Source organism: Leiobunum rupestre, chromosome 7 (assembly GCF_980474605.1).
Source record: "Leiobunum rupestre chromosome 7, qqLeiRupe1.1.hap1, whole genome shotgun sequence".
In the NCBI taxonomy this organism is placed as follows: Eukaryota; Metazoa; Arthropoda; class Arachnida; order Opiliones; family Sclerosomatidae; genus Leiobunum; species Leiobunum rupestre.
In genome coordinates, this window is record NC_143390.1 from 32,407,187 (window position 1) to 32,431,164 (window position 23,978).

The following is a 23,978-nucleotide window of genomic DNA, read 5'->3' on the forward strand; positions in this document are numbered from 1 at the left end:
CGGCGACGAGAGCACCGGGCCAGGAAAGCCCTCCGCGGCGCAACAGGTTAAGAAGGAGACGAAAAGGTGGCGCGTACATCGAAGGACAGGTTGGAACCCCGGTCGTCGCTGCTGGAACGCGTTATTTAGCATGGATGTTCTCCGTTCGCTTCTTCCTTTGCTGGCTCTCCGTTGCGTCGTGGTGAACGGACACCCCTGGGTCACCCCCGAAAATGGTAGGCCATCTCTCTTTAATCTTGCACCATGTTTTCCACTTCAAAAGTTCGGCGCCGCAATCCCTTTCCGAAGATAAATTGCCAGTCGCGACGTTCGCGTAACCACCCATCCGCTCGCCCCCATCGCGAAAGGCAACTGTGTGTTTATTTAATGGGTTCCAAGCTACAGGCGTCGCACAATCGCTTCGTAACGTTACGTATTCCGCTTTCGACACTCTTACGAGGAGTTTTGTTTGGGTAAAAACAAACGTTACGAAGTTGCGAATAGAAGGTTCGTATATAGCTTCGACTTTGAAGATTGGTTTTGTTTCGATTTCTTGACCACTCAAAATCCGAGATAATTGAACTTTTATTTTAAATTTAATCTTCTTGTAACGATTTGTTTGTTTCTACCCGCGGAACAAATGGTTCCATTTTTTAGTCAACCGTTTACTATTTATCTTCAAAGAATCGGGTGTGAGCTGTTTAGTTTCATCCAAATTATCCTAATGGAAACTAGACTTTCATTAAATCAGATTACTGTTTAGAAACGACAACAAACGACTCCGAGATCTTCGTAATTTAAAACAAACCCAAAACATTCCAGTCCAAACTGGGTTGTACTTTTAATTGGCTGAATTTAATCCGACTCCGTTGCGCGTAATTAAATAAAACCTTATTAAAATTTCGCGAGAAAAAAACTCAATTTCTTGGGCTAGAATTTTGAAATTAACTATTAATTGAATTGAGATATACGACTATCCCTATATAACCATTAATTCTACTTTACATTAAGAGGAAAAACGCATTTTCCAATGTTTTCTCAACTTAACAACAAAAGTCAATTCCGAAGCTTAAATGAAACGCGTGTGTCGCAAATTTAGTAAATAGTATACGAGAGCTCTGTAGGGTCAACACACGACCTAAATAAGTAAAAGCCCGCATTAACTAGCGTAGGAAAAATTGCAATTATATTTACATTAAGGAATATCCATATAGCTCTCGCGCGCGTAAAAATAGAAATAAACCTTTATTTAAAAACGACGTAGTCGCGAAAATACATAATAAAACTCGACAGCAATAAGTCGATATAAAGTTTTCATAACAGTATATTGATTTCTTTTTTTTACGCTCGTTTAAGGCGACCCCATTTGCCTATACGATATATAAATATATGTATATATATATATATATATATTACTCGTAATATTCTTTATAGCGACTGAAGGTTTCTGGGAAAAGGAAACCATTGCCGTTTATATGCATTGCGTAGTAAAAGAAAAAATTTAGCAAAGTAAATACTTTTTATGGCACAAATATTTCGTTTGGAGTGACCGATTTTTTTGAAAGCGAGGGTTTTTATCCGAATTGGTACAAAACAGGCGTGGCGAAGTGCCTAGAATCGTATAGTTTTCCCGCTTTTTTTGTACATCAGCAAATCCGCGGTGTAAAAAAATCCTGGTAGATCTTGCAACGAAAGAAATGTGTTTTATCCCCTTTCTCTTTTACCCTCCGTTAGATGTCCTACATTGTTCGACGCGGAGGAATGACGATTCCTCTGTTCTACTTTTCGATTGTGTGTGTGTGTACGCTCCTCACTTGTGGCTTAATCAATAATGGGCGTGCTTTTCCACCGCCGCTTTTGCCCTATTCCAGTTCACTGGAAACGTTACAATAGACAGTCTCGTCCTTTTTTCCCGAAACTTTCCCGTCACTGCGCGAAAATAAAGAATCTAACTTAACTATTATTCTTCTGTTAGGTTACAGATTTCTCGGGAGCTTATTCAGACCATTTTTTTCAAATTCAAATTAATTTATTTCCATTGATGTACATGAAGGAATTAGACATATAGCCCTCGCGTGTATAATATATGGTTAAAATTATTAACACAGTAAAATAGAATAGTAACGGGTTAATTAAAACAGTTAGTTATAAAAATTCACAAAACAAAACAAAATAAAGTAATAGTTAATATTCCAGCATTTTATTTTTCAGAAACCTTTTTATAGTAAGGTAAGTATTTAATTTGATTAAGCTATCCCTTAAATTTGGTTAGTTTTTGTCGTGTGACATACAGGGAGTTTTATATAAGAGTTCGATCTTGTTACCGTTTTTATTGTATTTATTTCAAACAATACCTCGGTATTTGATTTTCAATTTTTAGAAATAACGTTTACACATAAATATTTGAATATCTGTGATATATTTAAATGTTTGCTTTTAAGGTATACAAGTCCGTTTGGAGCCAGTCAATTCCAATTATAGATACTTTTCAGAATCTTTTATAGCGTAAAAACACTACTATCCGAGCAAAGACACGAGGAACTTAGATCTTTTCACGCACGTAGCCGAAGGCGTTGTGGTTTTGGTTTTTTGGGGATTATTTTACGCATATTCCGCCAACAGTGCTCGAGGGGGACCCGGGACGAAATACCTACGCAGGCGGAAATATTTTTCCACTTATTTTACGTGGAACGACTCTAGCTAGAACCTTACAAAGTAATGCTCTTACGTAAAACAATCCGAAAATCCGCTGCCAGACTAAAACAAACATCCATTAAATTTATCTTGGATTTGTGTTTTTTCCTCGCTAAACGGATGGACCCATTTTCTTGTGAATATAAACGTACCAAGGATGCTTGTAGGTCTCTTTCTAAATCTTCTTTTGTTACGGATTTTAGTTTTATAAGTACAATAGTCTGCTTGGAATTTTTACCTCAATTTACCACGTTTGACTTCTTTATGCCTTGTTAAAAATTTAATTCCTCTATTGTTTTGAATTACGGCAATCTTTTTATAATGGCTTGTTTGGGAATCGTCAGAATTAAGTTACAGAGATGGAGTTAGCCTGTTTTTGATGCATAAAGTTAAATCATTATAAATAACAGGCTTAAAACGGATTTCAACCCTATTATTTATTGAGGCAAAATTGAATAAATATTTATTTAATTGGTTTTCTCTTTTTATTTTTTACTGTCAGTGGTCTAACTAATGCCTTTTGGGGATCGACAGTGAAATTTGCTTAAGGGACCTTTCTTATCATGAGGACAATTGCTTAGAGACTCTTTTCTGAATATCATACTGTAATGTATTGAAACCGACTACGTATTTCATACTGAAGAAACAAGCGTGTGTTGTAGAACTTATCTTGGTGAATCGTTGAAAACCTTCACCACATAACGACCTTGTTACTTTTAAAATGAAAATTCAACGGAAAAATAGTAGCTGAAAATTTAAATAAACGAATGCCTTTGATGTAAACACGGTCAGAGCGAAATTTTTAAAATAGATCGGATTCTGAGGTTCCATTTTAAATTCCACCGGTCCTTTTACGTGGTTAGTTTATCTGTTACGTATAAAACTGCCGAATTAGAATTCCCGCCTCCACAGTCCCCTTTTGCTGTTCTCAATCTATAGCGTAACTTTGGTGATTCTCTGTTGCCCTTTTCTCCCAACTTCCGCCTTTATTCATTGTATGACCTCTTTCAATTGAGCCAACTTCTTTTCGTGTAAGGCCTTTAAACTGTCCATCAGATAGAAATCCACTTTGCGTGTCAACATTGAATAGATTTAAAAGTAGTTCTAAGGCCGTTGAAAGTAAATAGAGTGGATCGAAATTAAATTAACGTATAGGTGACTTTTTAAATCTATGACCCGTAATTTTCCCGAAGCAAAGGATCGATTTCTTTATAGTTTCAAAAGTCTATTACCTCCTCGCTCGAAGTATCCGACCCACGCGCTGTTCGCGCTTAATCTGGAAATTCCAACTCGGAGCAATTTGACTTTCTAATTTTCAGATACTTTGGCGCTCTCTTAGTGTTGCCACCATTCTACCCAGAGTTACTCGAGTGGATTTCTTACGTTTTCTTTCCTCGCAGTAAGGCTGTTAATCAAGGAAATTCTATAGAACTCTTTAAAGTAAGGTGTAATAGACTTCTGGTAGGTCGTAGACGACTTCTAAAATTAGTCGAACGTTTCTATTCCCTCCTACTCCAATTTATTTCTGAAAAGAAAATCGACGTAGGAAAGTCTACGTGAATATTAGAAATCGGTTTGCATTATTTAAACGGCGCCATCGCGGAGTGAAAGCTAGTGTCGCGTCAAGCTCGGGAAATGCCATTTTCGTTCTCGTGTTCAATTTGAATCTTGACTTAATCGGGTTCGACGTAAAGCTCCATTTAGGGGCGAAAGACGATTAAAAGCCCAGAAAAGGAGCGGCAAATCTAGTTTAAAATACTTTTTAGCTTCCAGCTCAACAGCTAAGCCCCTACAGCCTCTCCCCAAATGACTCTCGAGCGCAATTTTAGCCCTCTTCAATTCAAAATATATCAGTTGGTCACATACGAGTCCGACTATCGATTCGAATAGGGGGTATGTACGTTATACGGCAACGCGCTGGACGGGCAAATTCCTCATCGAATTAATGATACTGAGACCCTACTGTCCGAGATAATTGTTTCTTTCGAGCGCCGTAAGCGTAACGCGGTCGCGATGTTTAACGCGCAGATTCTACTCTCCGTTTTACCCTTGACCTAAGTGCGATCCTTTTTCCTATAGACTATAGTAGAGCGGCGCTACGGCGTCAGGGAAATGAGAATGTAAATGATTCCCCATTGGATAGCGACGATAGAGTTTTAAAGGTCGGTCAGGGAGGGAGTGGCAGCGGAGAGGGTGGCGAGGGCGGTATAATTCACAGTTTTAATAGCGGAATATCGCCGTGGTTCTCTCTTGACGCTTGGTTTCTCGCTTGAAAGTCCAGTAGGATCGACCTCCTCCGCCGCCTTTATTAAGGTACGCGAGCGTGGTCGTTCATTGTGTCCTGAAGGTTTTACCTTTTCTTCCAATTAAGCCATCCCAGTAAGCCCACCACTGTATATAAGTATATATACTCTAGCGATAAAGAGCCACGTTATCGAAGTCCGAGGTGTATATCCGGACGATTAAGCGCGTCGGGGACTTTACCACCTCATGGCCTTAGACGCCACTGTCGACTACCACCTTTTGGGTGTATTTTATGTCCGCGTGATGAGACTGGGGAGTGATAGTATTTCCCCCTCCCAGTTAAAAGGGAAATGTGCGAGGGATTAAGCTTCTTAATTCTCGCGCTCGCGTAATTAGGTTTGGAAAGTTTGTTTACGAAAGACGGGTAATGAGTGGACGCTATAGCGCCAGTGTTTGTCTTTACTCGCGACTCCAGATGCGACACCGTTGCGTGGACGCTCCTAGCGTAGATGGCATTTGTAGAAGAGGAACCAACGCATTTCCTTGCCCGGCCGCTTGTGACCGTAACTCCCCCCTAAGTCAAATAATTGTTCGACACTCGAATAAAAGTTCAAAGATAAATGGCGGGAATCCTTCCACGTCTCGCATATTTGCTGCTTTCTAGAAATGTCTTTTGAACGATCAGACGATAAATAGGTCTGAAAGGCTCCCCGTAGCCAGTCAACTTCTGGCGCTTGCTGGCTGAGTCTGTCGGATTAAATTAAAACTTTCACTCCGACGTTGTTTTAAGTATATTCTAATGAAGTGCATGCTACTCGCGGTTTGTAGAATCTCCCCTCTCTTTCTTTGCAGCCTCCTTTTATATTTGAATGAAGGAATAAAGATGCTGAAAGGAAAGAGCTCGTTTTAGAATGCGAGTATGCTGAAATTATATCAACATTTTCTTGTTTACAAAGGTAAATTCTATCGCGTAGATAATGTAATTATTTGCGGTGCTAATATTTCTTTAGGAATAGATATTATGGAAGCACGTTACTTGGAAAGTGTAGAAATGTTTTAATATACGAAAAGAATTTAAGTTCGTTCATAACAGTTTGGTTCGTTGATAACTATTATTAATTAAATTAAGATTCTTCAAACATCAACGAATCTTAATACTTTCTTTACCTACGAATATAAGTCTAAAATAAGGTTCCCTGAATATTATCTTTGAGTAATACTATACTGAGAACATAAGTGGATAATAAACATAAGTATGGTACAGAACAAATCCAGTTAATGATAGTCTGTCGTGGAGTGGTTGCGAAATAGGAAGTTTCCGAACAGGAAACTAGTCCCTTCCTACTCTATCCGTTGGGAAAATAGTTGATTAGTTTGATGGTGAGAAATAAGAGCGTACCCGCGTTTAGGCAGCGGCAGCGATCGGAAAATATTTCTGTGGGGGCACGGGCCATTATTTTTTTATCAAAAATTCATATACTTAAAACTTAAGCAAGAAAATGTACAGCTCTAAATTTATATATTTTTTTAAAAGTGTTCTTTCTTATATCTCATCCTATCCGTCAAGAAATACATTGATAATAAAAGTTAAGTCGATATCTTTAGAAAAATATCTGTGTACATGGCTAAATAATTAAGCCTTTCTTGGCCACATACTTTACGAAGGTATTTTAGGTAAAATATGGTACATGACGGGCCGATTTTTTGATCTATCGGAATCAATTTTAAGGTTATATCATCTTAATGCTACTCACATCTGCAATCTCAAAATCACCAAAAATAAACGCAGTGAGATTATAAATTTTTCCCTTATTGCTATTTTTCTTCAATTTTATTTCTGTGGGGGCTCTGCCCTCGTTTAGGTTTGAAATTCGAAAATAACTAACTTTTGAAATGGAGCCAGTGTTTATAATAGTTATTTTTATTTTCCGATTCAATAATTCATCATTATTTTCCAAAAGTAAGCGTTATTTAAACTTTTGAAAGCATTTCAATTTTCAATAGGCCTTGGTTGGTCCGTCGAAAAGGCTGCCGGCGGACCATCGGCGATTTTCCGGGAATCCTCCAAATACTTCGTGGAGAGTTGTCGGTCCGTCGGTACGTAATGGTTTACGTTGTCATTGGCGAAACAGACTATCATTAAAAAAATTGCATTGGGTGAATAGGAAGTGTCATACTTATGATTATTATACATTTACGCTGAGTGTTATTCCCGGGGTGACGTCATTACGGGAAGAAAAATAGGTCACAGTTAAAGGCTAACGTGAGATGCGAGACCCTGACGAAGCCCGCTCTATAGTCTGTGTTCTGAATAGCTCCCAGAAATTATTTTACACGTGAAGAATTGTAATACTATGGAACAATAAGGTAGGTTTATGCTAGGACGTATGGCAGTAGGTGAAGGTGAATCAACGAATGGTTTACTGGAGCTTACACCTTTTGCATATTGACTTTACAAAAGGCGAAATGATAAGAACGGTGGGGCGAAATGAAAATCTATATAAGGCACACTCTTATTGAGAAAAGCAACTCTGAAAATATTGAATAGGTCCGCTCCACATCTTACGAATAGGTATATATCGAAACAAGTGAGTACGATGGTTCCAGCCGGAGTGGTGCATGCAGGCGCTATGAAAGAGAAAAAGATCTATTCGATATACAATAGTCATTCTCTCGGAATGAAAAAAAGGGGGAGGGGAAAGCGCTGGGCCTTTCTGTCGCGGAAACAAATTAATTTCCACCCCCGTACTTTTCCCCGTGATTCTCTGTCTGCAGGATGCGCGACCACTATAGTTAATTCCAGGATCAGCTTACGGTACTAGCGTGGACTTCACCGTTTTCCCGGCTTCCTCGCTCGCAATCGGTTGATCCCAAACCAGCTATAGCTCCTGACCGGATCGGATTTGTATAGAGGAATCAAACCAGGTTATTCCTGAAAAAAGGGCCGACACAACGGACGAGAGGAGAGGAGAAGAGGTTTGCTATTGAGATAGGAAATGCGTCCCCCTCTCTCTCCTTGTATATATATTCTTAGTATCCATCCGGCGTCCGTTAGCGACGTATTACTGGAAAAGGTTAAAAGGGGAAAGACAGGATAGCTTTCTAAAAACAGGATACAAGCGCCTGTCAAGCAACGGAGAAATAAAACTGTGCACAAAGTAGCGTTCGACGTTATTTTATTCCGAAAGGGTGGGGTTTCAAACGAAAGAACGCGACCACCGCCGCGACACGAAAGATTTTAAATACGTTCTATTTCTTTTCAATAAATAGCCAGGAGAAGACAGTTTTTTCATTCTTTTTTCTTCGCTACTTTTATTATTCGGTTTTTCCCCCCTCGAAATATCGGCTTATCGATTTCGATCGACGGCTGCCGAGTTGATTGTTGTTATTTCTCAAGCGTTCGTTATTAATACGCGTTTTTGTATATTACCTTTCAGGGAAAATATTGATAAGGCTGTCCGTAACGAATATCGATTGTCATCGACTTATGGATTTATTTTTAGCCAGTAAAAGTTAGCGGTAGAAATTCGGTTGTTTCGTCATTGCTTATTACGTAATTAATTAACGTTATATGTTTCCTTTTTATTGTATCATTACTGATAACGTAAAAAATCAGCGTAATATGTCCCCTTTATTATTGTACCATTGCTGATTATGTAAATAATCAGTGGAATATCTTCCCTTTATTATTGTACCATTGCTGATTATGCAAATAATCAGTGGAATATCTTCCCTTTATTATTGTACCATTGCTGATTATGTAAATAATCAGCGAATATCTTCCCTTTATTATTGTACCATTGCTGATTACGTAAATAATCAGCGTTATGTTATCACTTTTTTACTGTATCATTGCCAATTACGAAATTAATAATCCTTTTTTATACGCTCCCATTGTTATTGCACCATTGCTGATTATGAAATTTTAATACATGCTTTCTTTATTATTGTACCACTGCTGATTAAGAAATTAATTAATAATTATACTCACTTTTTGTATCCATGACGATTACGTTATTAATTAATGATATCTAATTCCTTCATCATTATACCATTGCTTGTTTAGTAAATTAATTAATAATATACAGGGTGTTTCAAAAGGTAATGCAAAAATTTTAAGGAGTTGTAGGGGATGAAATGAGAAGTTTGCCTGTTTTTTCCCCATTTTCCTACGATGAGTAAAAAGAGCGCCAGAAAGCTTCAAAGTGTGGACTACTAGCCCCTGGAAGTAGGCTGCAACAACCGCAAAACCAAGCAGCAGAGAAATGGGAACATTAAGGTTTGGGTTCGTGTGATCGGTAAAAAAGTACTTTGTAAGCAAATCGAGGTAACCAGCGTAATAAAGTAAACAGTATTTGAAGTCCCTGCTGCTTGGTTTGGAGCTTGTTGCAGCCTACTTCAAGGGGCTAGTAGGCCACACTTTGAAGTTCTCTAGCGCTCTTTTCACTCATCGTAGGAAAATGGGAAAAAACAGGCATACTTCTCAACTCACCCCTACAACTCCTTAAAATTTTTGCATACACTTTTGAAACAACCTGTATATTATCTTAATTATTAATTTAAATCCATAATATTTTATCTCCCAATAAAAACTGGATTTGTACCTGGTTTATAATTTTACTGAGTATAGCTAATATTGGCGATCAACGCTTTTATCCTGGTTCGTGGGGATAACAAACACCAACGGTCAGGCTTCAAAGGTAAACTTTACTTTCGGCGATTTGATATAAAATTCCCATCCTCGGAGAGTCGTAAGTTTATTTGCGGGTGATCCTTCGCAAACGGTACAAACGTTGGAACTGCTAGAAGGAAATAAAGGGCTAATAAATTTAATTTCGCGGCCAGCGTCTCATATAGGAACCCGGTCCCGGAAGAACCCTAAATTATCCGCTAGAGCGGTAACGGAAATACGTCCTGGCAGGGTTATTGGAACGCTTTTTCACTTTTTGATTAAAGCCGGTCTCGAGCAATATCCACCTGAAAGTAAAAATAAACCAGATATTGCGGTAAAAATCCTCCGTGGCAAGTGCTTCGGTATCACGTACTTAGAAAAATTAAGTTATCCTTTTTATAACGGACTGAAATTCGAACCGGCTTTCCCGGTGGGTTTGGGTCATGGGTGGGAATCCTGGGAAGAACTATACTAGAAAAGAAACCGTAAAAAGAAAGGAACAATATATTAAACGCATCCCATTTCTTGTCCCGAAATTGTATTTCGGAATTTTCTCAAAGAAGCCGCGCTCGCGTTCTTAAAACTTGCCAGGCGAATGAAAATGCTGAAGGTAACTTATTCGATTCTCGAAGGGGGGGGGGAGGCAAAATAGTCTATAAAGAGCGCCGACTGTACCTTCGTCGGCGCCTTTTATCTCCGCCGTCTACTCACCCTCAATTCCGTTAAAGGACACGTATAGGAAAGAGAGGTAAAAACATTTTTTCGGCATCGTAAATTCCTTCTTAAAGCCGTGTTTCCAATCCAGAATTCCTCGTGTGGTTTTTGAGAGCGTCCGCAGATGTTTCCGAAAAAACGAGGAAAAACAGTAAAGAAACTGCGACTCGTCCGTTCCAATCCACGCGAGCATCGCGCTAAAAATTTACCGATCGTATTCCGCGCGGCCTTTTTTCCACGGGACCCCCCCAAAACTCGTAAAAAACCGATAAGGCTAGCTTCTCGCCGTAACACCGACCGCCGGTTTCTTAAGTTTTTCTATCCGGGCCTCCGCTTCCTTACATTTTTATGGGTATATATACGGAACTGAAGCGAAGGAAAAGAGTTTCCCAGGGCCTCTTTAAACGAGGCGGCCGGAATCGTTTCGCAGTCCTCGGAGGTGCGCCGATCGTTTGCCACTTTCCGATCCCCCGTCCGACCCGCAAACCCGCGCGTCCCGAACCAACGCTCTCCAAATTTATGCGCTACGTATTTTCACTTACAAGTGGGCATTTTAGACGGGCTTTTTCCGTTCGTTTCCGTTCTATCGACTTCACCCCTTTCGCCGTCACCCTTTCGCTTTGTCGGACCCCTCCCCCTTTTCGTTTCGAGCCTGGAAGAAAGACAGTTGTTTCCCATTAGCCTCCGTGATGCAAATCTTAAACAGGGGCGTGTAGGAAATTTTAAATCTACAGCACTCTCGCTGGGAATACTAAGCGCCGTTCATTCCGCGCTTAGAGAGGGATCAAAGAGGTTGTAGAGCGTCGCCTCGTGTTTTCCGATTCTATTAACTATTAGAGAGAATTTTGTGACGAGGAATTTGTATCAATAATGGGGGTGGAAATTGCGTTATCTGTCGCTTTCCGATAGAGAAGATTCGTGATATTCTCGTACGTTAGGCTGTATAATGGGCCGCGCGGTCTCATCTAGGCATCAACCGTATCGCCACGCTAAATCGCCCGGCTTATAAAGTGTCCATTGTAACGTAAACCGTTATTTAAGATACGCCGTTTGACATATTGGGGTGAAACCGTCCGAAATGGAGCGAGCTTAAGATATAGTCGCTTTTATCTACGCGGTACGCTATGTATCTGGAACTTTGCTCCGATAAACTACATTTCGTGGAATGCCGCGAAATTTAAGAGTCGTGGGATAAGGATTCTTGTTTATCTCTCGTAAACTAAGGTTACTGTTTTCTTTAACGATGTAATTTCGTCGCGATAGCGTGTAAGGGCCATTTTCATACGCGCTATATGTTACGCTATGAACAAAGAAGCTTACTTAATAGTTTTGTAATTATTTATTTTGTTTAAAGGATTGAAAAAAAATTCCTTTTATCTCTAACGAGAACAGCAATAATCTAGGCCATTCAAATGAATCATGCATCTTTGCAAGTAGGACCCCTATTCCATTGGACGCTAATTTACCGACAAACGACGAATATGCACAGTTGCACACGGTATTTAACTAACGATTTAAAATGTATGAACTTCATTTATGTACTTATGTACTAAAATATCCTTTATCGAGGAAGTTTAAGAAACTTACCATAAGACATATTGCGTTCAGAAACGACTTTTGAGAATTTTGTAAAACCAGTAGAATATCTATTTCGTGTGGGTAAAATCAAAGATTATATAAACGTCATTCCCTAGATTCCAAATCACTCTCAATAACTTCTTCCAGAACTCCGAAAAAATTAGTCACTAGGTTACCATGGTAACCAACAATAAATAACGCCCTACAGCAACCGACGGAGACCGATTTTTCGGAAGTCAAGTGCCGTAAGTGTGTAATTGCTTCCTTTCAAAACCGCCAATTGGAAAGCCATCTGAATTTGAAACTAGGGGATGGAGTTCTATACATAGTTTGCACCTAAGGGAGGGCATAATGGTCTCCATGGAAACCGAGAGGGGAGATCAAAAAGTCAATCCATTTCGCGCGTAGCTACTTAATAGGTAGCCATTTTGTTGGTCATCGCAACAAAGCGACAAAACGTACGAAAATTAAATTTATGCTTCAATTTTTTTAATTAATATTGCTATGGGCCCTAAACCAAACCAGAGAAGATTTTAAACCCGGGTTATTTAAACAAAATAGCAAATGACGACTGAAATATCTACGAAAAGTAGTTGCCAAAGTTTATCAAATTAGGCCTTGGTGGTGATCGAATAAAATAACAATTTTCGATCTCCCTTTCTAATTGAACTACTCGAACAATTTGTAACAAGGCAGTTAACCAATTTTAACGTGAATCTAAATTCTTAATCATTTTAAAATAATTAAAATCCGCAAACAGTCGATTGAAACTGTTAACCCTCGTGTTTTACTGATAAATATACTGTATATCTACACCAACAAAATGGCGGCCTTGTACGGTTCGTTCTTGCTCAAATAACATATTTATTCTTGGTGCATATATCTATACTTGCAATTGCGTCATTGGTGACGTAGGGATGCAAACTATGTATATCACATTTATTAAAATTTAAAGGTAAAGTTCTGATAAAATGTTTAGACCGTAATAGACTTATTTTTTTTCTTAATTTTAATTGACTGCTATACGTTTTTCCACGCTCATGTATTTTATTTTACTTTTGGTAAACCGTGTAGCTTTATATTTTTTACAATCTATCTATATTTTAAAAAATCACTTAAATCGGAAATTGAGAAATTGTCGAACAATTTTTTCTTATAAGAACAAAGTATACGGCTGAAATATTCCGTTGTACGGTATAGTCGGCTCCATTGTTAATGAAACAAAGTTTCGTCGTAAACACGGTAGATTAAAAAGAAATCAAAGAAATAAAATCTTTTTATTTTTATCCTTATTTCATATTATACAACTTTTATTAGTAACAACGTAGAATACGTAAAAAATCTGAGTCCGTGAGCAATTGAGCATACTCTAGCTTCAAAGCAACCTCTTTGTACGTATATAAAAAAATAAAAAATAAAGAAAGAGACAAAAATCACAAAAGTAAAATTAAAAAAAAAAACGAATATCAGTAGGAAGAATTAATCATACTCTAATAGAAGGGCGTGAAATAGTAGCGTATATATCGTGCTGCAGAAAATTAATTAAACTTAACACTCCAACGACTTATTGATTTTCACCCGAAAAACAGGCATTAAAGAAAATACTCCGCTCGTGAAGGGGGGGGGGGAACGGTCTCCGCGGTCTCCGCCGACTGAAAAGAGAAAGGAACCCCCCCCCCGGGGGGGGGGGGCGTATTTCATTAAAGAGAGAAAAACCACAACAACCCAAAAAGGCAGCTCGCGGAAAAAAATATAGCTAACAGGCTAGAGTCTCAATTATATATTTCAAAATTAATGCCTTCATTTCTAGCCCGCCTGCGTCCATTTTTTGAGGGATAATAATGAAAAAAAAGGGATTTCAATTTTAACGCGCGAAGGTGGTTGAGTATCTTTTGGGAATTAATAGAAGAATGGAGAAATCGAAGAAGACAGCTGCGGAAACTTATCGGCGCGTGAAGAAGACGCTATAATGGGAAAACGTCATTGTAAACGATACAATTACTCGATACTAGTATTTTAGTTTTCCCGCGCAGACGTCACTGGATTGATCCTAATCCTAATCCTTCGAATGAAAGTGGGTATTGAGCGTGAAAAGCGGAGTTCATAAATTTCAATTTGATAATTTGCAAATAAATTGTATGAGGTTAATTAATTATTATTATTACCGATGTTGTTCAAAGGAATAATTTTAATTGATATGGGAAAAGTTAAGTACGGCCTTATAAAGAGTGAATAGGATTTGCTCAATAATTTAATGGTCCTTATTTGAGCATCGTAATATATTTGGGCTAGACCTACCGACGCTCCTGAAAATGTAACAGCTGTGTGGATTAATGGGAAACTGAATATGCAAATTTTTAGCAACGCCCTTATGGGATTGCTTCATATCATACATGGTATTACAAAGCAAAAAGAAAAAGTTTTGCTGTTTATTATAATATTTTTTATTTAGGTTGACCAATTGATTTTGTAAAATTTTATCCGATATTAATTTCTACAATATTACACTTTGACTGAGAACTAGAAACTGATTTTACATTTAAAGTTTAACGTAATTAGCTATCTATAATCTTTTATATTGATAATTTTTTATTTAAGGTCTATAGTCGCTCGTAATTAAGTTAATTTTGGACACGACGAATCCGCGAACGGTTGTTATTTGATTCCGAAGGTTTGTAATCCGGATGAAGGTAGATAATCCTCGACTTTGTCGTCGCAAACGACCATGGCAACGACTCTGTTCGTTATTGAGTAAGGTTATCTTTTCCAACTTCTAGGAATGAGCGAGCGAGCAATTTTTTCCGGACTTTGCGTTTGGCAGAGAGAGGCGGTGCATGATGGCGTATAGGCACGCTGGGAAAACGAGACGTCACTCGCGTACTTCTCCTTAATGGCGGATGGCCATTTAGTTCCGAATCGCGGGTTCATTCTCGGTTCCTATCTTATCGTTTCCCTCACAGCCCGCTAGGCGTCTTCCACTGATAAACAGTGAACCGTTTCCGTTTCGCCAATATAGGCGCGTTCCTTCACTCGGCGCCTATGTACTTTCTTCTCCTTTTTCTTCGTTCCATTTTCCCATCAAGGCCGACGGTCAGCCAGACCGACCGGCGAACCAACCATCCAGCAGCACGCGATATGGAATTTCTTTGAGCATTGGTTGATTCGCTGGTTACGGGATCACGTTGAGGCTTTTCCTTCTATTTTTGGGCTCTTCGTCGTCGCGGTGTCGAACCTTTGGGGGGTTATTTGGGAGGGGAAAAACGGCTGTAGCCACGGAACCGAAACTATTAATTCAAAAGTATATCGCCTCAGATGCTATCGTTTTTTCTGTATCCCTCCGCGCCGTTATAACTTTTTCGGAGCCAAACTATATAACCCAGTCGGGCGACTCATAGGGGCGCGTCATTGTCGCGAAAGTCGAACGTTTTTATACGCCGTATCGGTATAAAAGGGAATTGGGTAACTATATAAGATGCTGGTTGTCGCGGTGGTATGGCCAGTGATAAGTGACACGCCGTGGCGTATCTTCCAATCGATGAACCGGATGGTCCAAACCCGAGTTGCCAAAGCTAAAGTAGCTTAGAGTTAATAAAACTAGTAGCGGATAAATAAAGAGCTTCAGCTATTTACCAAAAAGAAAATATGACTTAACTCTAATAGACGTGAAATTTAGATTTAGCAGAAACCGGAAAATATTTGTTGGAAACATATCGACGCGGAAAATAAAAATCCTTGCAGTGGAAATGGATTTTCAGTATATTTACCCGCTACTTTCTAGTATGAAAATAAGACTTGCCCACCGCACTTTAAATTTTGGTGAAAATCCCTCTGAAGAATATGCAAAGCGTCAGTTTTCTCTATTCATCAAAATCAACGGTTAGCCAATTTGACCGACAACTTTAGCTCGGACCATCGTTAGTGGCGTAATCCCCGTTTATAGGAATATACACCGCAGATACCACAATATAAAATGTGAAGGGAGACTTCCATTTCTCTTTAGTTGGCCGGAGGGTTTTTATATCACGACGCGCGGGGATAAAGTCACATATTGTAAAAACGCGCTCTCGTTTCTTGTCAAAACAGATAAAAGCGACGCGGAATGAGCCTTTTATACGCCACTAACGTACGTCCTCGCTTCGGCTCCGTCTATTTGTTACTTTAGAGTTTAGAGCGACGTCACCCCCGAAAAAGAGTTAACTCTTTTAAAAGAAGGAAGAAGACTTCCTTCTTTTTCGTTGTTTTCTCATTTAGCTCCGGAAATATCGAGCTCCGGAAAAAGAAATACGGAGAAGCGCCGGCAGAAAGGAAATGAATTCCCCGATAAATTCAATTAGATTCGACCAACGAGAAAGGAAAAAGACACACGATTTTCCTGTTTGACCGAGAAATTCGAGTCGTTTAGACAGAGCGTGGCGGTAAACTCGCAGCTTTAGGCTATTACCGTTTCCTTCTACTTAACGCATTCTCCGCGAAGCTCCCGCGCCGCTTGCTATATAAATATACTTACATTGTTAGTAGGATCGGACGAAATTTATTTCGCATCAACTTCTCTTTTTTGTTTTCCTAACGACGTTAAAAGATCGTAAAGACTACGGATAATTGTTTTCGGCGCTTGCCCGTTCATAGACAGCGCGCCTCGTACCATGATGATCGCGCCCGAGTATAAAACGCTCCTAAGCCTAAGGTGCTGTTTTCGAAAATTGAGAGATTAAACCTCTCCTTCACGTTGAACGCGTAATGTTTCTTTAGACGTTGGACCGAATTGGAAGAAAGAATTGCGATAAACCTACGCGTTCCGTTCAACGCTTAAGCTCTCTAACGTGTCGCAAATTGCGTACCTAGCATTAAGTGTTATGGCGCCGAGGGAAAATTTCGTACGAGGTAAATTAGACATTTACGTTTTTTAATTAAAATATTTAATATTTAATTACGCGTATGATGAAAGTTCTTCGCGAAATTTATGAAGCTTCTTCCTCAATGCGGTATTACCTTTTACGCTCTGTTATTTCGGTAAATTCGGTTATGTTTCGAGAAAACAAAATTTACTAAGTCTTCAAAGCGAAAACAATTTCAATTCTGTATCATTTCAAATTAGTTTTCTCGAGAAACATCCCTGTTATTTAACGCCTGACTTGGTATTTAATTAATACAATTAGAAAAAAAATAGCCTTTTGTATTAGGTTCAACGAAGTAGAAAGAAGAGAATCGGAGATCTTCTTAAAGAACGGCGAATAAGAAATACAGTCCCTACCTTCGAAACGGGTTCAATTTCGGAGATTAAAGCCCGGAGCATCGGAAACAAAATAGATTTCTGTACAAATTAGAAAATGCAGGCCTTCAGCTATAGTCATGGTGCCTATCCTGATCGGAGTGCGTATAAAGGGTTCTTTCCATTTTAATCAAATGCCGGTACTGGTCTAAAATGTTTGGAGTAGAAAGCAATCTGTTCCGACGCTCGAATCGAGGGCTGACCGAGAAAGAGAGAAGACAGCGGAGAGATTGGAAGGCGGAGCTGGAAGCCCTCTCCCGTTTTCCATTCGGAATTCACGATTTTTTTATTATCTTCTTCTCTCTCTCGTCTTATTCTTCATTTGGCCGCGGACCCTAGTTTCTCTCGATATCGGATTAGTTCTTCAATCAAGACAGATTTCCCGAACCTCTTCGAACCATCCAGGTATTGTCGAAACCTTAGGAATGACGAAGAGAAGGAGGACCAAGAAACGAAGAAACATTATAGTAGGCACTCTCTATCTAACGCTTCTTCGGGATCTATTTGGGAAGGGCGATGAAAAAATCTCACGGAGTCCTCGTTTCTTCTCGGGCTATAACGCTACTATAGATGAACCTTGGGGAACTCGGAAAAGGGGTTGACTCGCGCGGGGATACCTCGGGGCGTCCCTCCGATAGTTTCCGCGCTTCGATGGAGGCCAGAAAACTCTCGGAGGATACTTTTCTCCTCTGGCCCCATTTTAGTTGAAATCTAGCCGGGAGGAGCAGTTCGATATAGCGTCCCCCTCACGTCCCCCTCGTCTGATGATCTTCAAATGTGGAGCGTATAATTCCGAACTCGTCGAATCCGTAAACGAGCGGCGATCTCGCTATCGTAAAGGCTCTTTTTACGATCACTGGTGGTCCCCTTTTTTATAGACTTACCCCGAGATCTATATACTCGCGGGTATGCCCCTCCCCCCTTTTAGGGACGGTACGACGGAACTAGGATGATATACCCACGTATATATCTAGATTTTTTCCTTTTCTCTTCTTCTCTCTAGCGATGTCTACTTACGAAGGTCCTCGAGGGCCCGTTTTCGGGGTGGAACCCCTTCACAGATCGACCTACACTAATGACACGGGTATAGAGATCAAATGCCAAGCGGAAGGTCATCCACGACCGAGGATCTTCTGGACCACTAAAGATGGTAGCCTGGCCACCGACGTCGATGGCCTGAGATACGTCAGGCACGACGGAACACTCGTTCTCAGACCATTCTCGTCCAAAGACTACAGGCAAGCCGTCCACACCACCACCTACAGGTGCGGAGCGCAGAATTCTTTCGGCACCATCATCAGCAGAGAAGTCAACGTCAGGGCTGGTGAGTTTCGTTTCTCCTTTCAACTATAAATCACGATCAATTGGATCTACGGCGTATGGAACGAGATGATTTAGTCTCAATGTAAATAAGGTTATAAGAAGTCTCTGGCAGTCGCGTATCACGTTCCATTTCGTTATTGATTTCATTTATTTGTTTGTTTTCTACTCGTACCTGACCTTTTCGAGTGAACCGATATTAGCCGACGTTGTACGATAAATGTAATAAAAAATAAATTTCCGGAGATCATAGACCTTCACGGGGATCCACTTTAGCTTTATATCTAACCCAAATAGGTCGGAAATATTTCAAATTGGAGGGAACGATTCTCTTCTCTTTTTATACGAGACTCTATATTTGATAGTACAGAAAAGTAAACCGAGAATCAGACCCATTTTTCCCTTTCCAAGAAATCAATACAATCTCCTCGCGTGGCTTTCGTATAAAACCATTGTTAGTCTCTGTATAATGAACCTAATGGAATACGCCATAAGTTCGAGTTTAGAGTTTTAAGAATATGAAACTCTGTAATGATTGTCCGAAAATCAATTTTAAAACTATAGTTTTATATTTAAAGATAATTTCATGAAAACATTTTGAAAGCTGAGTGTTATTGTGGGTTTTTCCTAAGCCTTCATTGGATTTTTTTTGCTTAGCCTAACTCTCCTTGAATGGTTTAATAAAATCTACTTCTCTTAAACAATACGATTGCGTGCTGGGCTAGCTATATATGAACTCGTTAAACTCTTTTTTTTTATAACCTTCGATAGCGAATGCTACGGGACGTCATGGAAGGACTGTATAACGGCAATCCTTTCATGTGACTGGCCTCGCGTTTGGACCATTCTCATTCGGAATTAATCGTTTAAGCGATGGAGTCTCGCGTGCCCTTTAACGTTAAATTTTGCAAGATGTTATCCGGTCTTTGCTCTTTAAGTGCATTAATTTCTTAATACAAGAAATTTTTGAACTACGTGGATACCAGAATTCTAGTGTAAAAACGTATAGCACCATGTAGTTTATTTCGTATTAATTTAATTTTCAACCATTTAACGTAGGGACTATAGGGAAATGACATATGGCTCGTGTACATTCTCTTAGGGCTGAAAAATGCCGAAATTTGATGGTACATTATACCAAGAATGTATTTAGATTGATAAAGAATATGAAGCCGCGACTATAATTTATGTTTCATGATTCCCGAGAGTTTCTTACCCATTTACCCGGATGAAGTATTAACAATTATACCAGAAAAGAGCGAGGGGGCGTGGTTTTCCTTCCGGGAATCAGGTGGCAAAGTACTTCCATATAAACTGAATACAATTATACCCGAACCTGAAATTGACCTTTCCTTTGGCTTCATCAAACTGAGAGTTTTGTGGATTAAGTTAAAGATCATACATCCGTAACTATAAGAAAGTGTGTTTCTTCAACATGTATGTCAATCTTTTATCGTAAAGCTCGTATACAAATGTAATAAAAACAAAAGAGCCAGAAACGGATTAAATATTTAAATCGCATTATTTTCCTAGCCCGTGACCTTTTGCAAGTTAATAACTGCCTCCGGTTAATGAATAAACTTATAAAGTAAGAGCAATTAAATTGAGGCAAAAGGTACTTTTTCTTGTATTTGGGACGCTCTAGCGTTTGCTCTAGAAACGACACTAATGACTAAGCCGTTCTTATTAATAATTAAAGAGCAACTGTTTAGTGTTTCGAACTCCCGTTGCTTCGAATCTATCGTAGGAACTAAGGTGCCTGAAGGGGAATGCGCTTTAGAGTTCTGAAAATGGTTTTAAGAAAGATTAAATGTATTCCGCTTGATTGCTTTCTCCGTGTATAGACGCACCTCCCCACCGAAACCATTTAGGCTTATTAAGTCTTCTTAATTAAGTAAAACATAAGAGCACTAATAATGCAAACAAATGGCCTTGTCATTAAACATTCAAACTTAAAAGCTTCTGGTCTTTGACGTCACATATGTCCTCCTTCACGCAGTCTTAAGATCACAATGATATAATATATGCATATGTAAATCAAGTTAAAAGCATTTGGCGAAATGAAACATAATTAATAATGTGACGTAAATATGGTTTAAATTTTAAAACACAAATTTATTTTAATATTCAACGACCGGAGAAACTGTTCATATATTTATACAATAAACCTATATATATATATATATATATAGAATTTAATTGAATTTTGTTTATTGTGCCATAAAAAAATTACAATGAACCAACAAGTTATAATTTTAAAGAAATGAATAAAAACCACTATTGCACAGTAAAAGAGTTTTGTTTATTAAAACGCTACGGCCGTTTCGGCGCACTAACCGGCGTCGTCGTCAGGCGAATACAAAATGAAGAATATCAAAGATAAAAAATATTTTATCGCGACAAAACAAAGGTAATTTTTTCAAAATTTCGATATAAGGGAAAATTCGATCATGTGAGGGGCCATCTTGGTTATTAATTAAAAGATTTTGATTTTTTAATTTTATAATTTCTATAGATTCTCTTAGATTTAGTTTTATGGGGTGTTTTTCATTTTTTAATAATTTGGCTTCACTAATGTCAATGGAATGTGCGCGCCCTCTACTCACGTGCTCTACAATAGCTTTTGGTCTTTTGAGGCGTAGGTCCGCATCATGTTCTTTTAATCTGACCTGTAGGCATCGTTTAGTTTGGCCCACATATCCCATTTTGAATTTACATGATAAAAAATAAACGCCACTATTTTCTAAGTGAGTGACTTTATCCTTTCTTGGGGGGTAGAAACTAGAGATTTTATTCACAGGTTTGAAGATGGGTTTTATCTTATTGTTTTTGCACATATTGCCAATTTCTTGTGAGAGAGTATTAAACGGTAGTACGACGATTTTATCTTTTTTATCAAAAGGTTTTAATTTGGTGTTATTTAGAGTTTTAATTTTATTTTCAACGTAATTTATAATTTTATTAATGAATACTAGGTCAAAACCCCTGTCTAATGCTACAGCTTTTATAAAATTAATTTCATTTCTGTATTCATCTTTAGTGCTACATAGATTCGAGGCTCTCTCGGTATAACTTAAAAAGGCCGATTTCTTTTGAGAGTAAGGGTGGTTGGATTGTGCGTGAGGGGGTGCAGCTATAGAAAAAGGCTTCCTATATACAGTAGTGTTAATTTCAGTTTGATTTAATTTACTAATTAATATATCGAGAAATGGTATTTTCCCTTCTTTTTCTATTTCTATCGTAAATTGGATATTTTTATTGATTGAATTTAGATAATTCAAAAACATCTCTAAATTCTTTTTTCCGTAATTCCATTTTGACAAAATGTCGTCAACGTAACGCTGCCAGAAGGTTATGCTGAAAGGAGAGTTTTTTAGCGCGTTTGTTTCGAAATTGTTCATAAATAGGTCGCAGAGAAATGGTGAAAGACTGGAACCCATAGCCAACCCGTGGTTTTGAGTGTAGAATTTGCCATTTGCTTGAAAGAATGTTTTAGTTACGACTAAATTAGTTAACTTAATTATCTCGTCTATTTCGAGATCGCTGACTCTATCTTCCCTCAATCTTTGTTCAAACATTGACATTAGTGAAGCCAAATTATTAAAAAATGAAAAACACCCCATAAAACTAAATCTAAGAGAATCTATAGAAATTATAAAATTAAAAAATCAAAATCTTTTAATTAATAGCCAAGATGGCCCCTCACATGATCGAATTTTCCCTTATATCGAAATTTTGAAAAAATAACCTTTGTTTTGTCGCGATAAAATATTTTTTATCCTTGATATTCTTCATTTTGTATTCGCCTGACGACGACGCCGGTTAGTGCGCCGAAACGGCCGTAGCGTTTTAATAAACAAAACTCTTTTACTGTGCAATAGTGGTTTTTATTCATTTCTTTAAAATTTTAAATGTACAGGACAGTTCCACAATATTTGTTTGAACAAGTTATAACACAATTTCGAGAGAAATAAGGTCGTTCTATCAAGATTTTGTAGTACAAAAGTATGGTAATAAATTAAAATTAAACGGTATTGTAACATCATTGTAGAAACGAATCCCAAAATTGAAAAACAAATTACAAATTAAACAAATTTAAAAAAGTTGAAGATAATATTATAAGAAGAAATTTTAAATAGCAGAGAAACACACCTATTTGGAAATAATTTTTCAAATCTGTATTTTTATACAGAATATAGGCCAAAACATAAGCGCCACTATTTCCACCATTACTGATCGCTGTTGTGTAAGCTGTAGTAGTGATTGAAGTTTGTGCTTTTGGAAACATTATCCCGCAATCCTCCATAATCCTCCCGTCATCGTACTTTCCAATAATAGAGCGATTAGGCTAATTTATAGCATATAACTGAGGAAACCTACATGTCTGGGTGTTCGGTTGTACACATCGTAATTTTGTATAGTACATGTTTTCAAATGTTTATATAGCGCACGCGCGCGTGAAAGTGAGTTTTTGGTTGCTGTTAAAAAAGGTGTTATTTTGCGCGTGTAAAAATAAATTAACGGCCAGTTCTGTTTTGAAATAAGAGGAAAAAGGTTTACGGATTTTATGTCGGAGAAGTTCTCGTCTTTTATTTCGCTGTTCACGACATTTTTTGGTCCGTCGAGCCGGATACATTCGTCAACTTGATTATGTTCCTCAACTAATCATCGAATCGGCTATCTTTCCGTGAGAGACAGTGAAAATTAGCGTGGATTCTCCGTTGGAAACCGTTTAAACCATCGATCATATCCCTATCGTAAACGAATCAACATAAGTCATCATGGATGTACTGGTGAGAAGAAGAGCAGCTATCAAGGGACAGATCACCAGGATTGAAAATGCGGTGGGTCAAACAGCAACGAATCTATCTGACGTTGGCTTGAAGCTGCATGTAGACAAGGTGGAAAAACTATCGAAAGACTTGGATGAGGTTCACGATGCCGTAGTTGCAAATATCGATCCCGACGACGACGACTTCGCGGATCACGAAGATGAATACAACCCTCTAGTCGCTCGACTCGAAGATCTGACAATGAAAGAGCAGCAAACATTCCAGTGAGACAAGTCAGACCAGCTAGTGATGTACGTTTACCTAAGCTGGAACTTCCATCATTCAGCGGTGGTTACGTCGATTGGCTTCCATTTCATGATCTCTTCACGGCCACCGTACACAGCAACGAATCGCTCACCGGAGCTCAGAAGTTTCAGTATTTGAAGTCATCATTACGAAACGAAGCAGCGCTCCTAGTTCAATCTATTCCGGTAACTGACGCTAATTATCTGGAAGCTTGGGATATCTTAAACAATCGGTTCAACAATACCCGGGAAATCATCGATGCACACGTAAAACGTCTCTTCAGTCAAACTAATGTCATCCAAGAATCTTCATCCGCTTTACGAACGCTCATCGATACCACCGCCGAATGCATAAGGGCGCTCAAGGTTCTCAAAGAACCAGTACAACATTGGGACTCCATACTACTTCATCTTGTAAAGGAAAAACTGGA

General features: G+C 38.6%; 1 protein-coding gene across 1 annotated transcript in view; it reads left to right on the forward strand.

The window, feature by feature from the left end:
• Nucleotides 1–184: 184 nt before the first annotated feature.
• The window catches only part of LOC149936084 (cell adhesion molecule Dscam1-like), a 102,983-nt gene continuing 79,189 nt past the window's right edge, over nt 185–23,978 (forward strand). The window contains exons 1-2 of the mRNA XM_090153096.1: nt 185–215; nt 18,154–18,474. Coding sequence (XP_090009222.1) covers nt 18,156–18,474 — 319 coding nt within the window. The 5' untranslated portion in view covers nt 185–215; nt 18,154–18,155. The remainder of the gene's footprint in view (nt 216–18,153; nt 18,475–23,978) is intronic.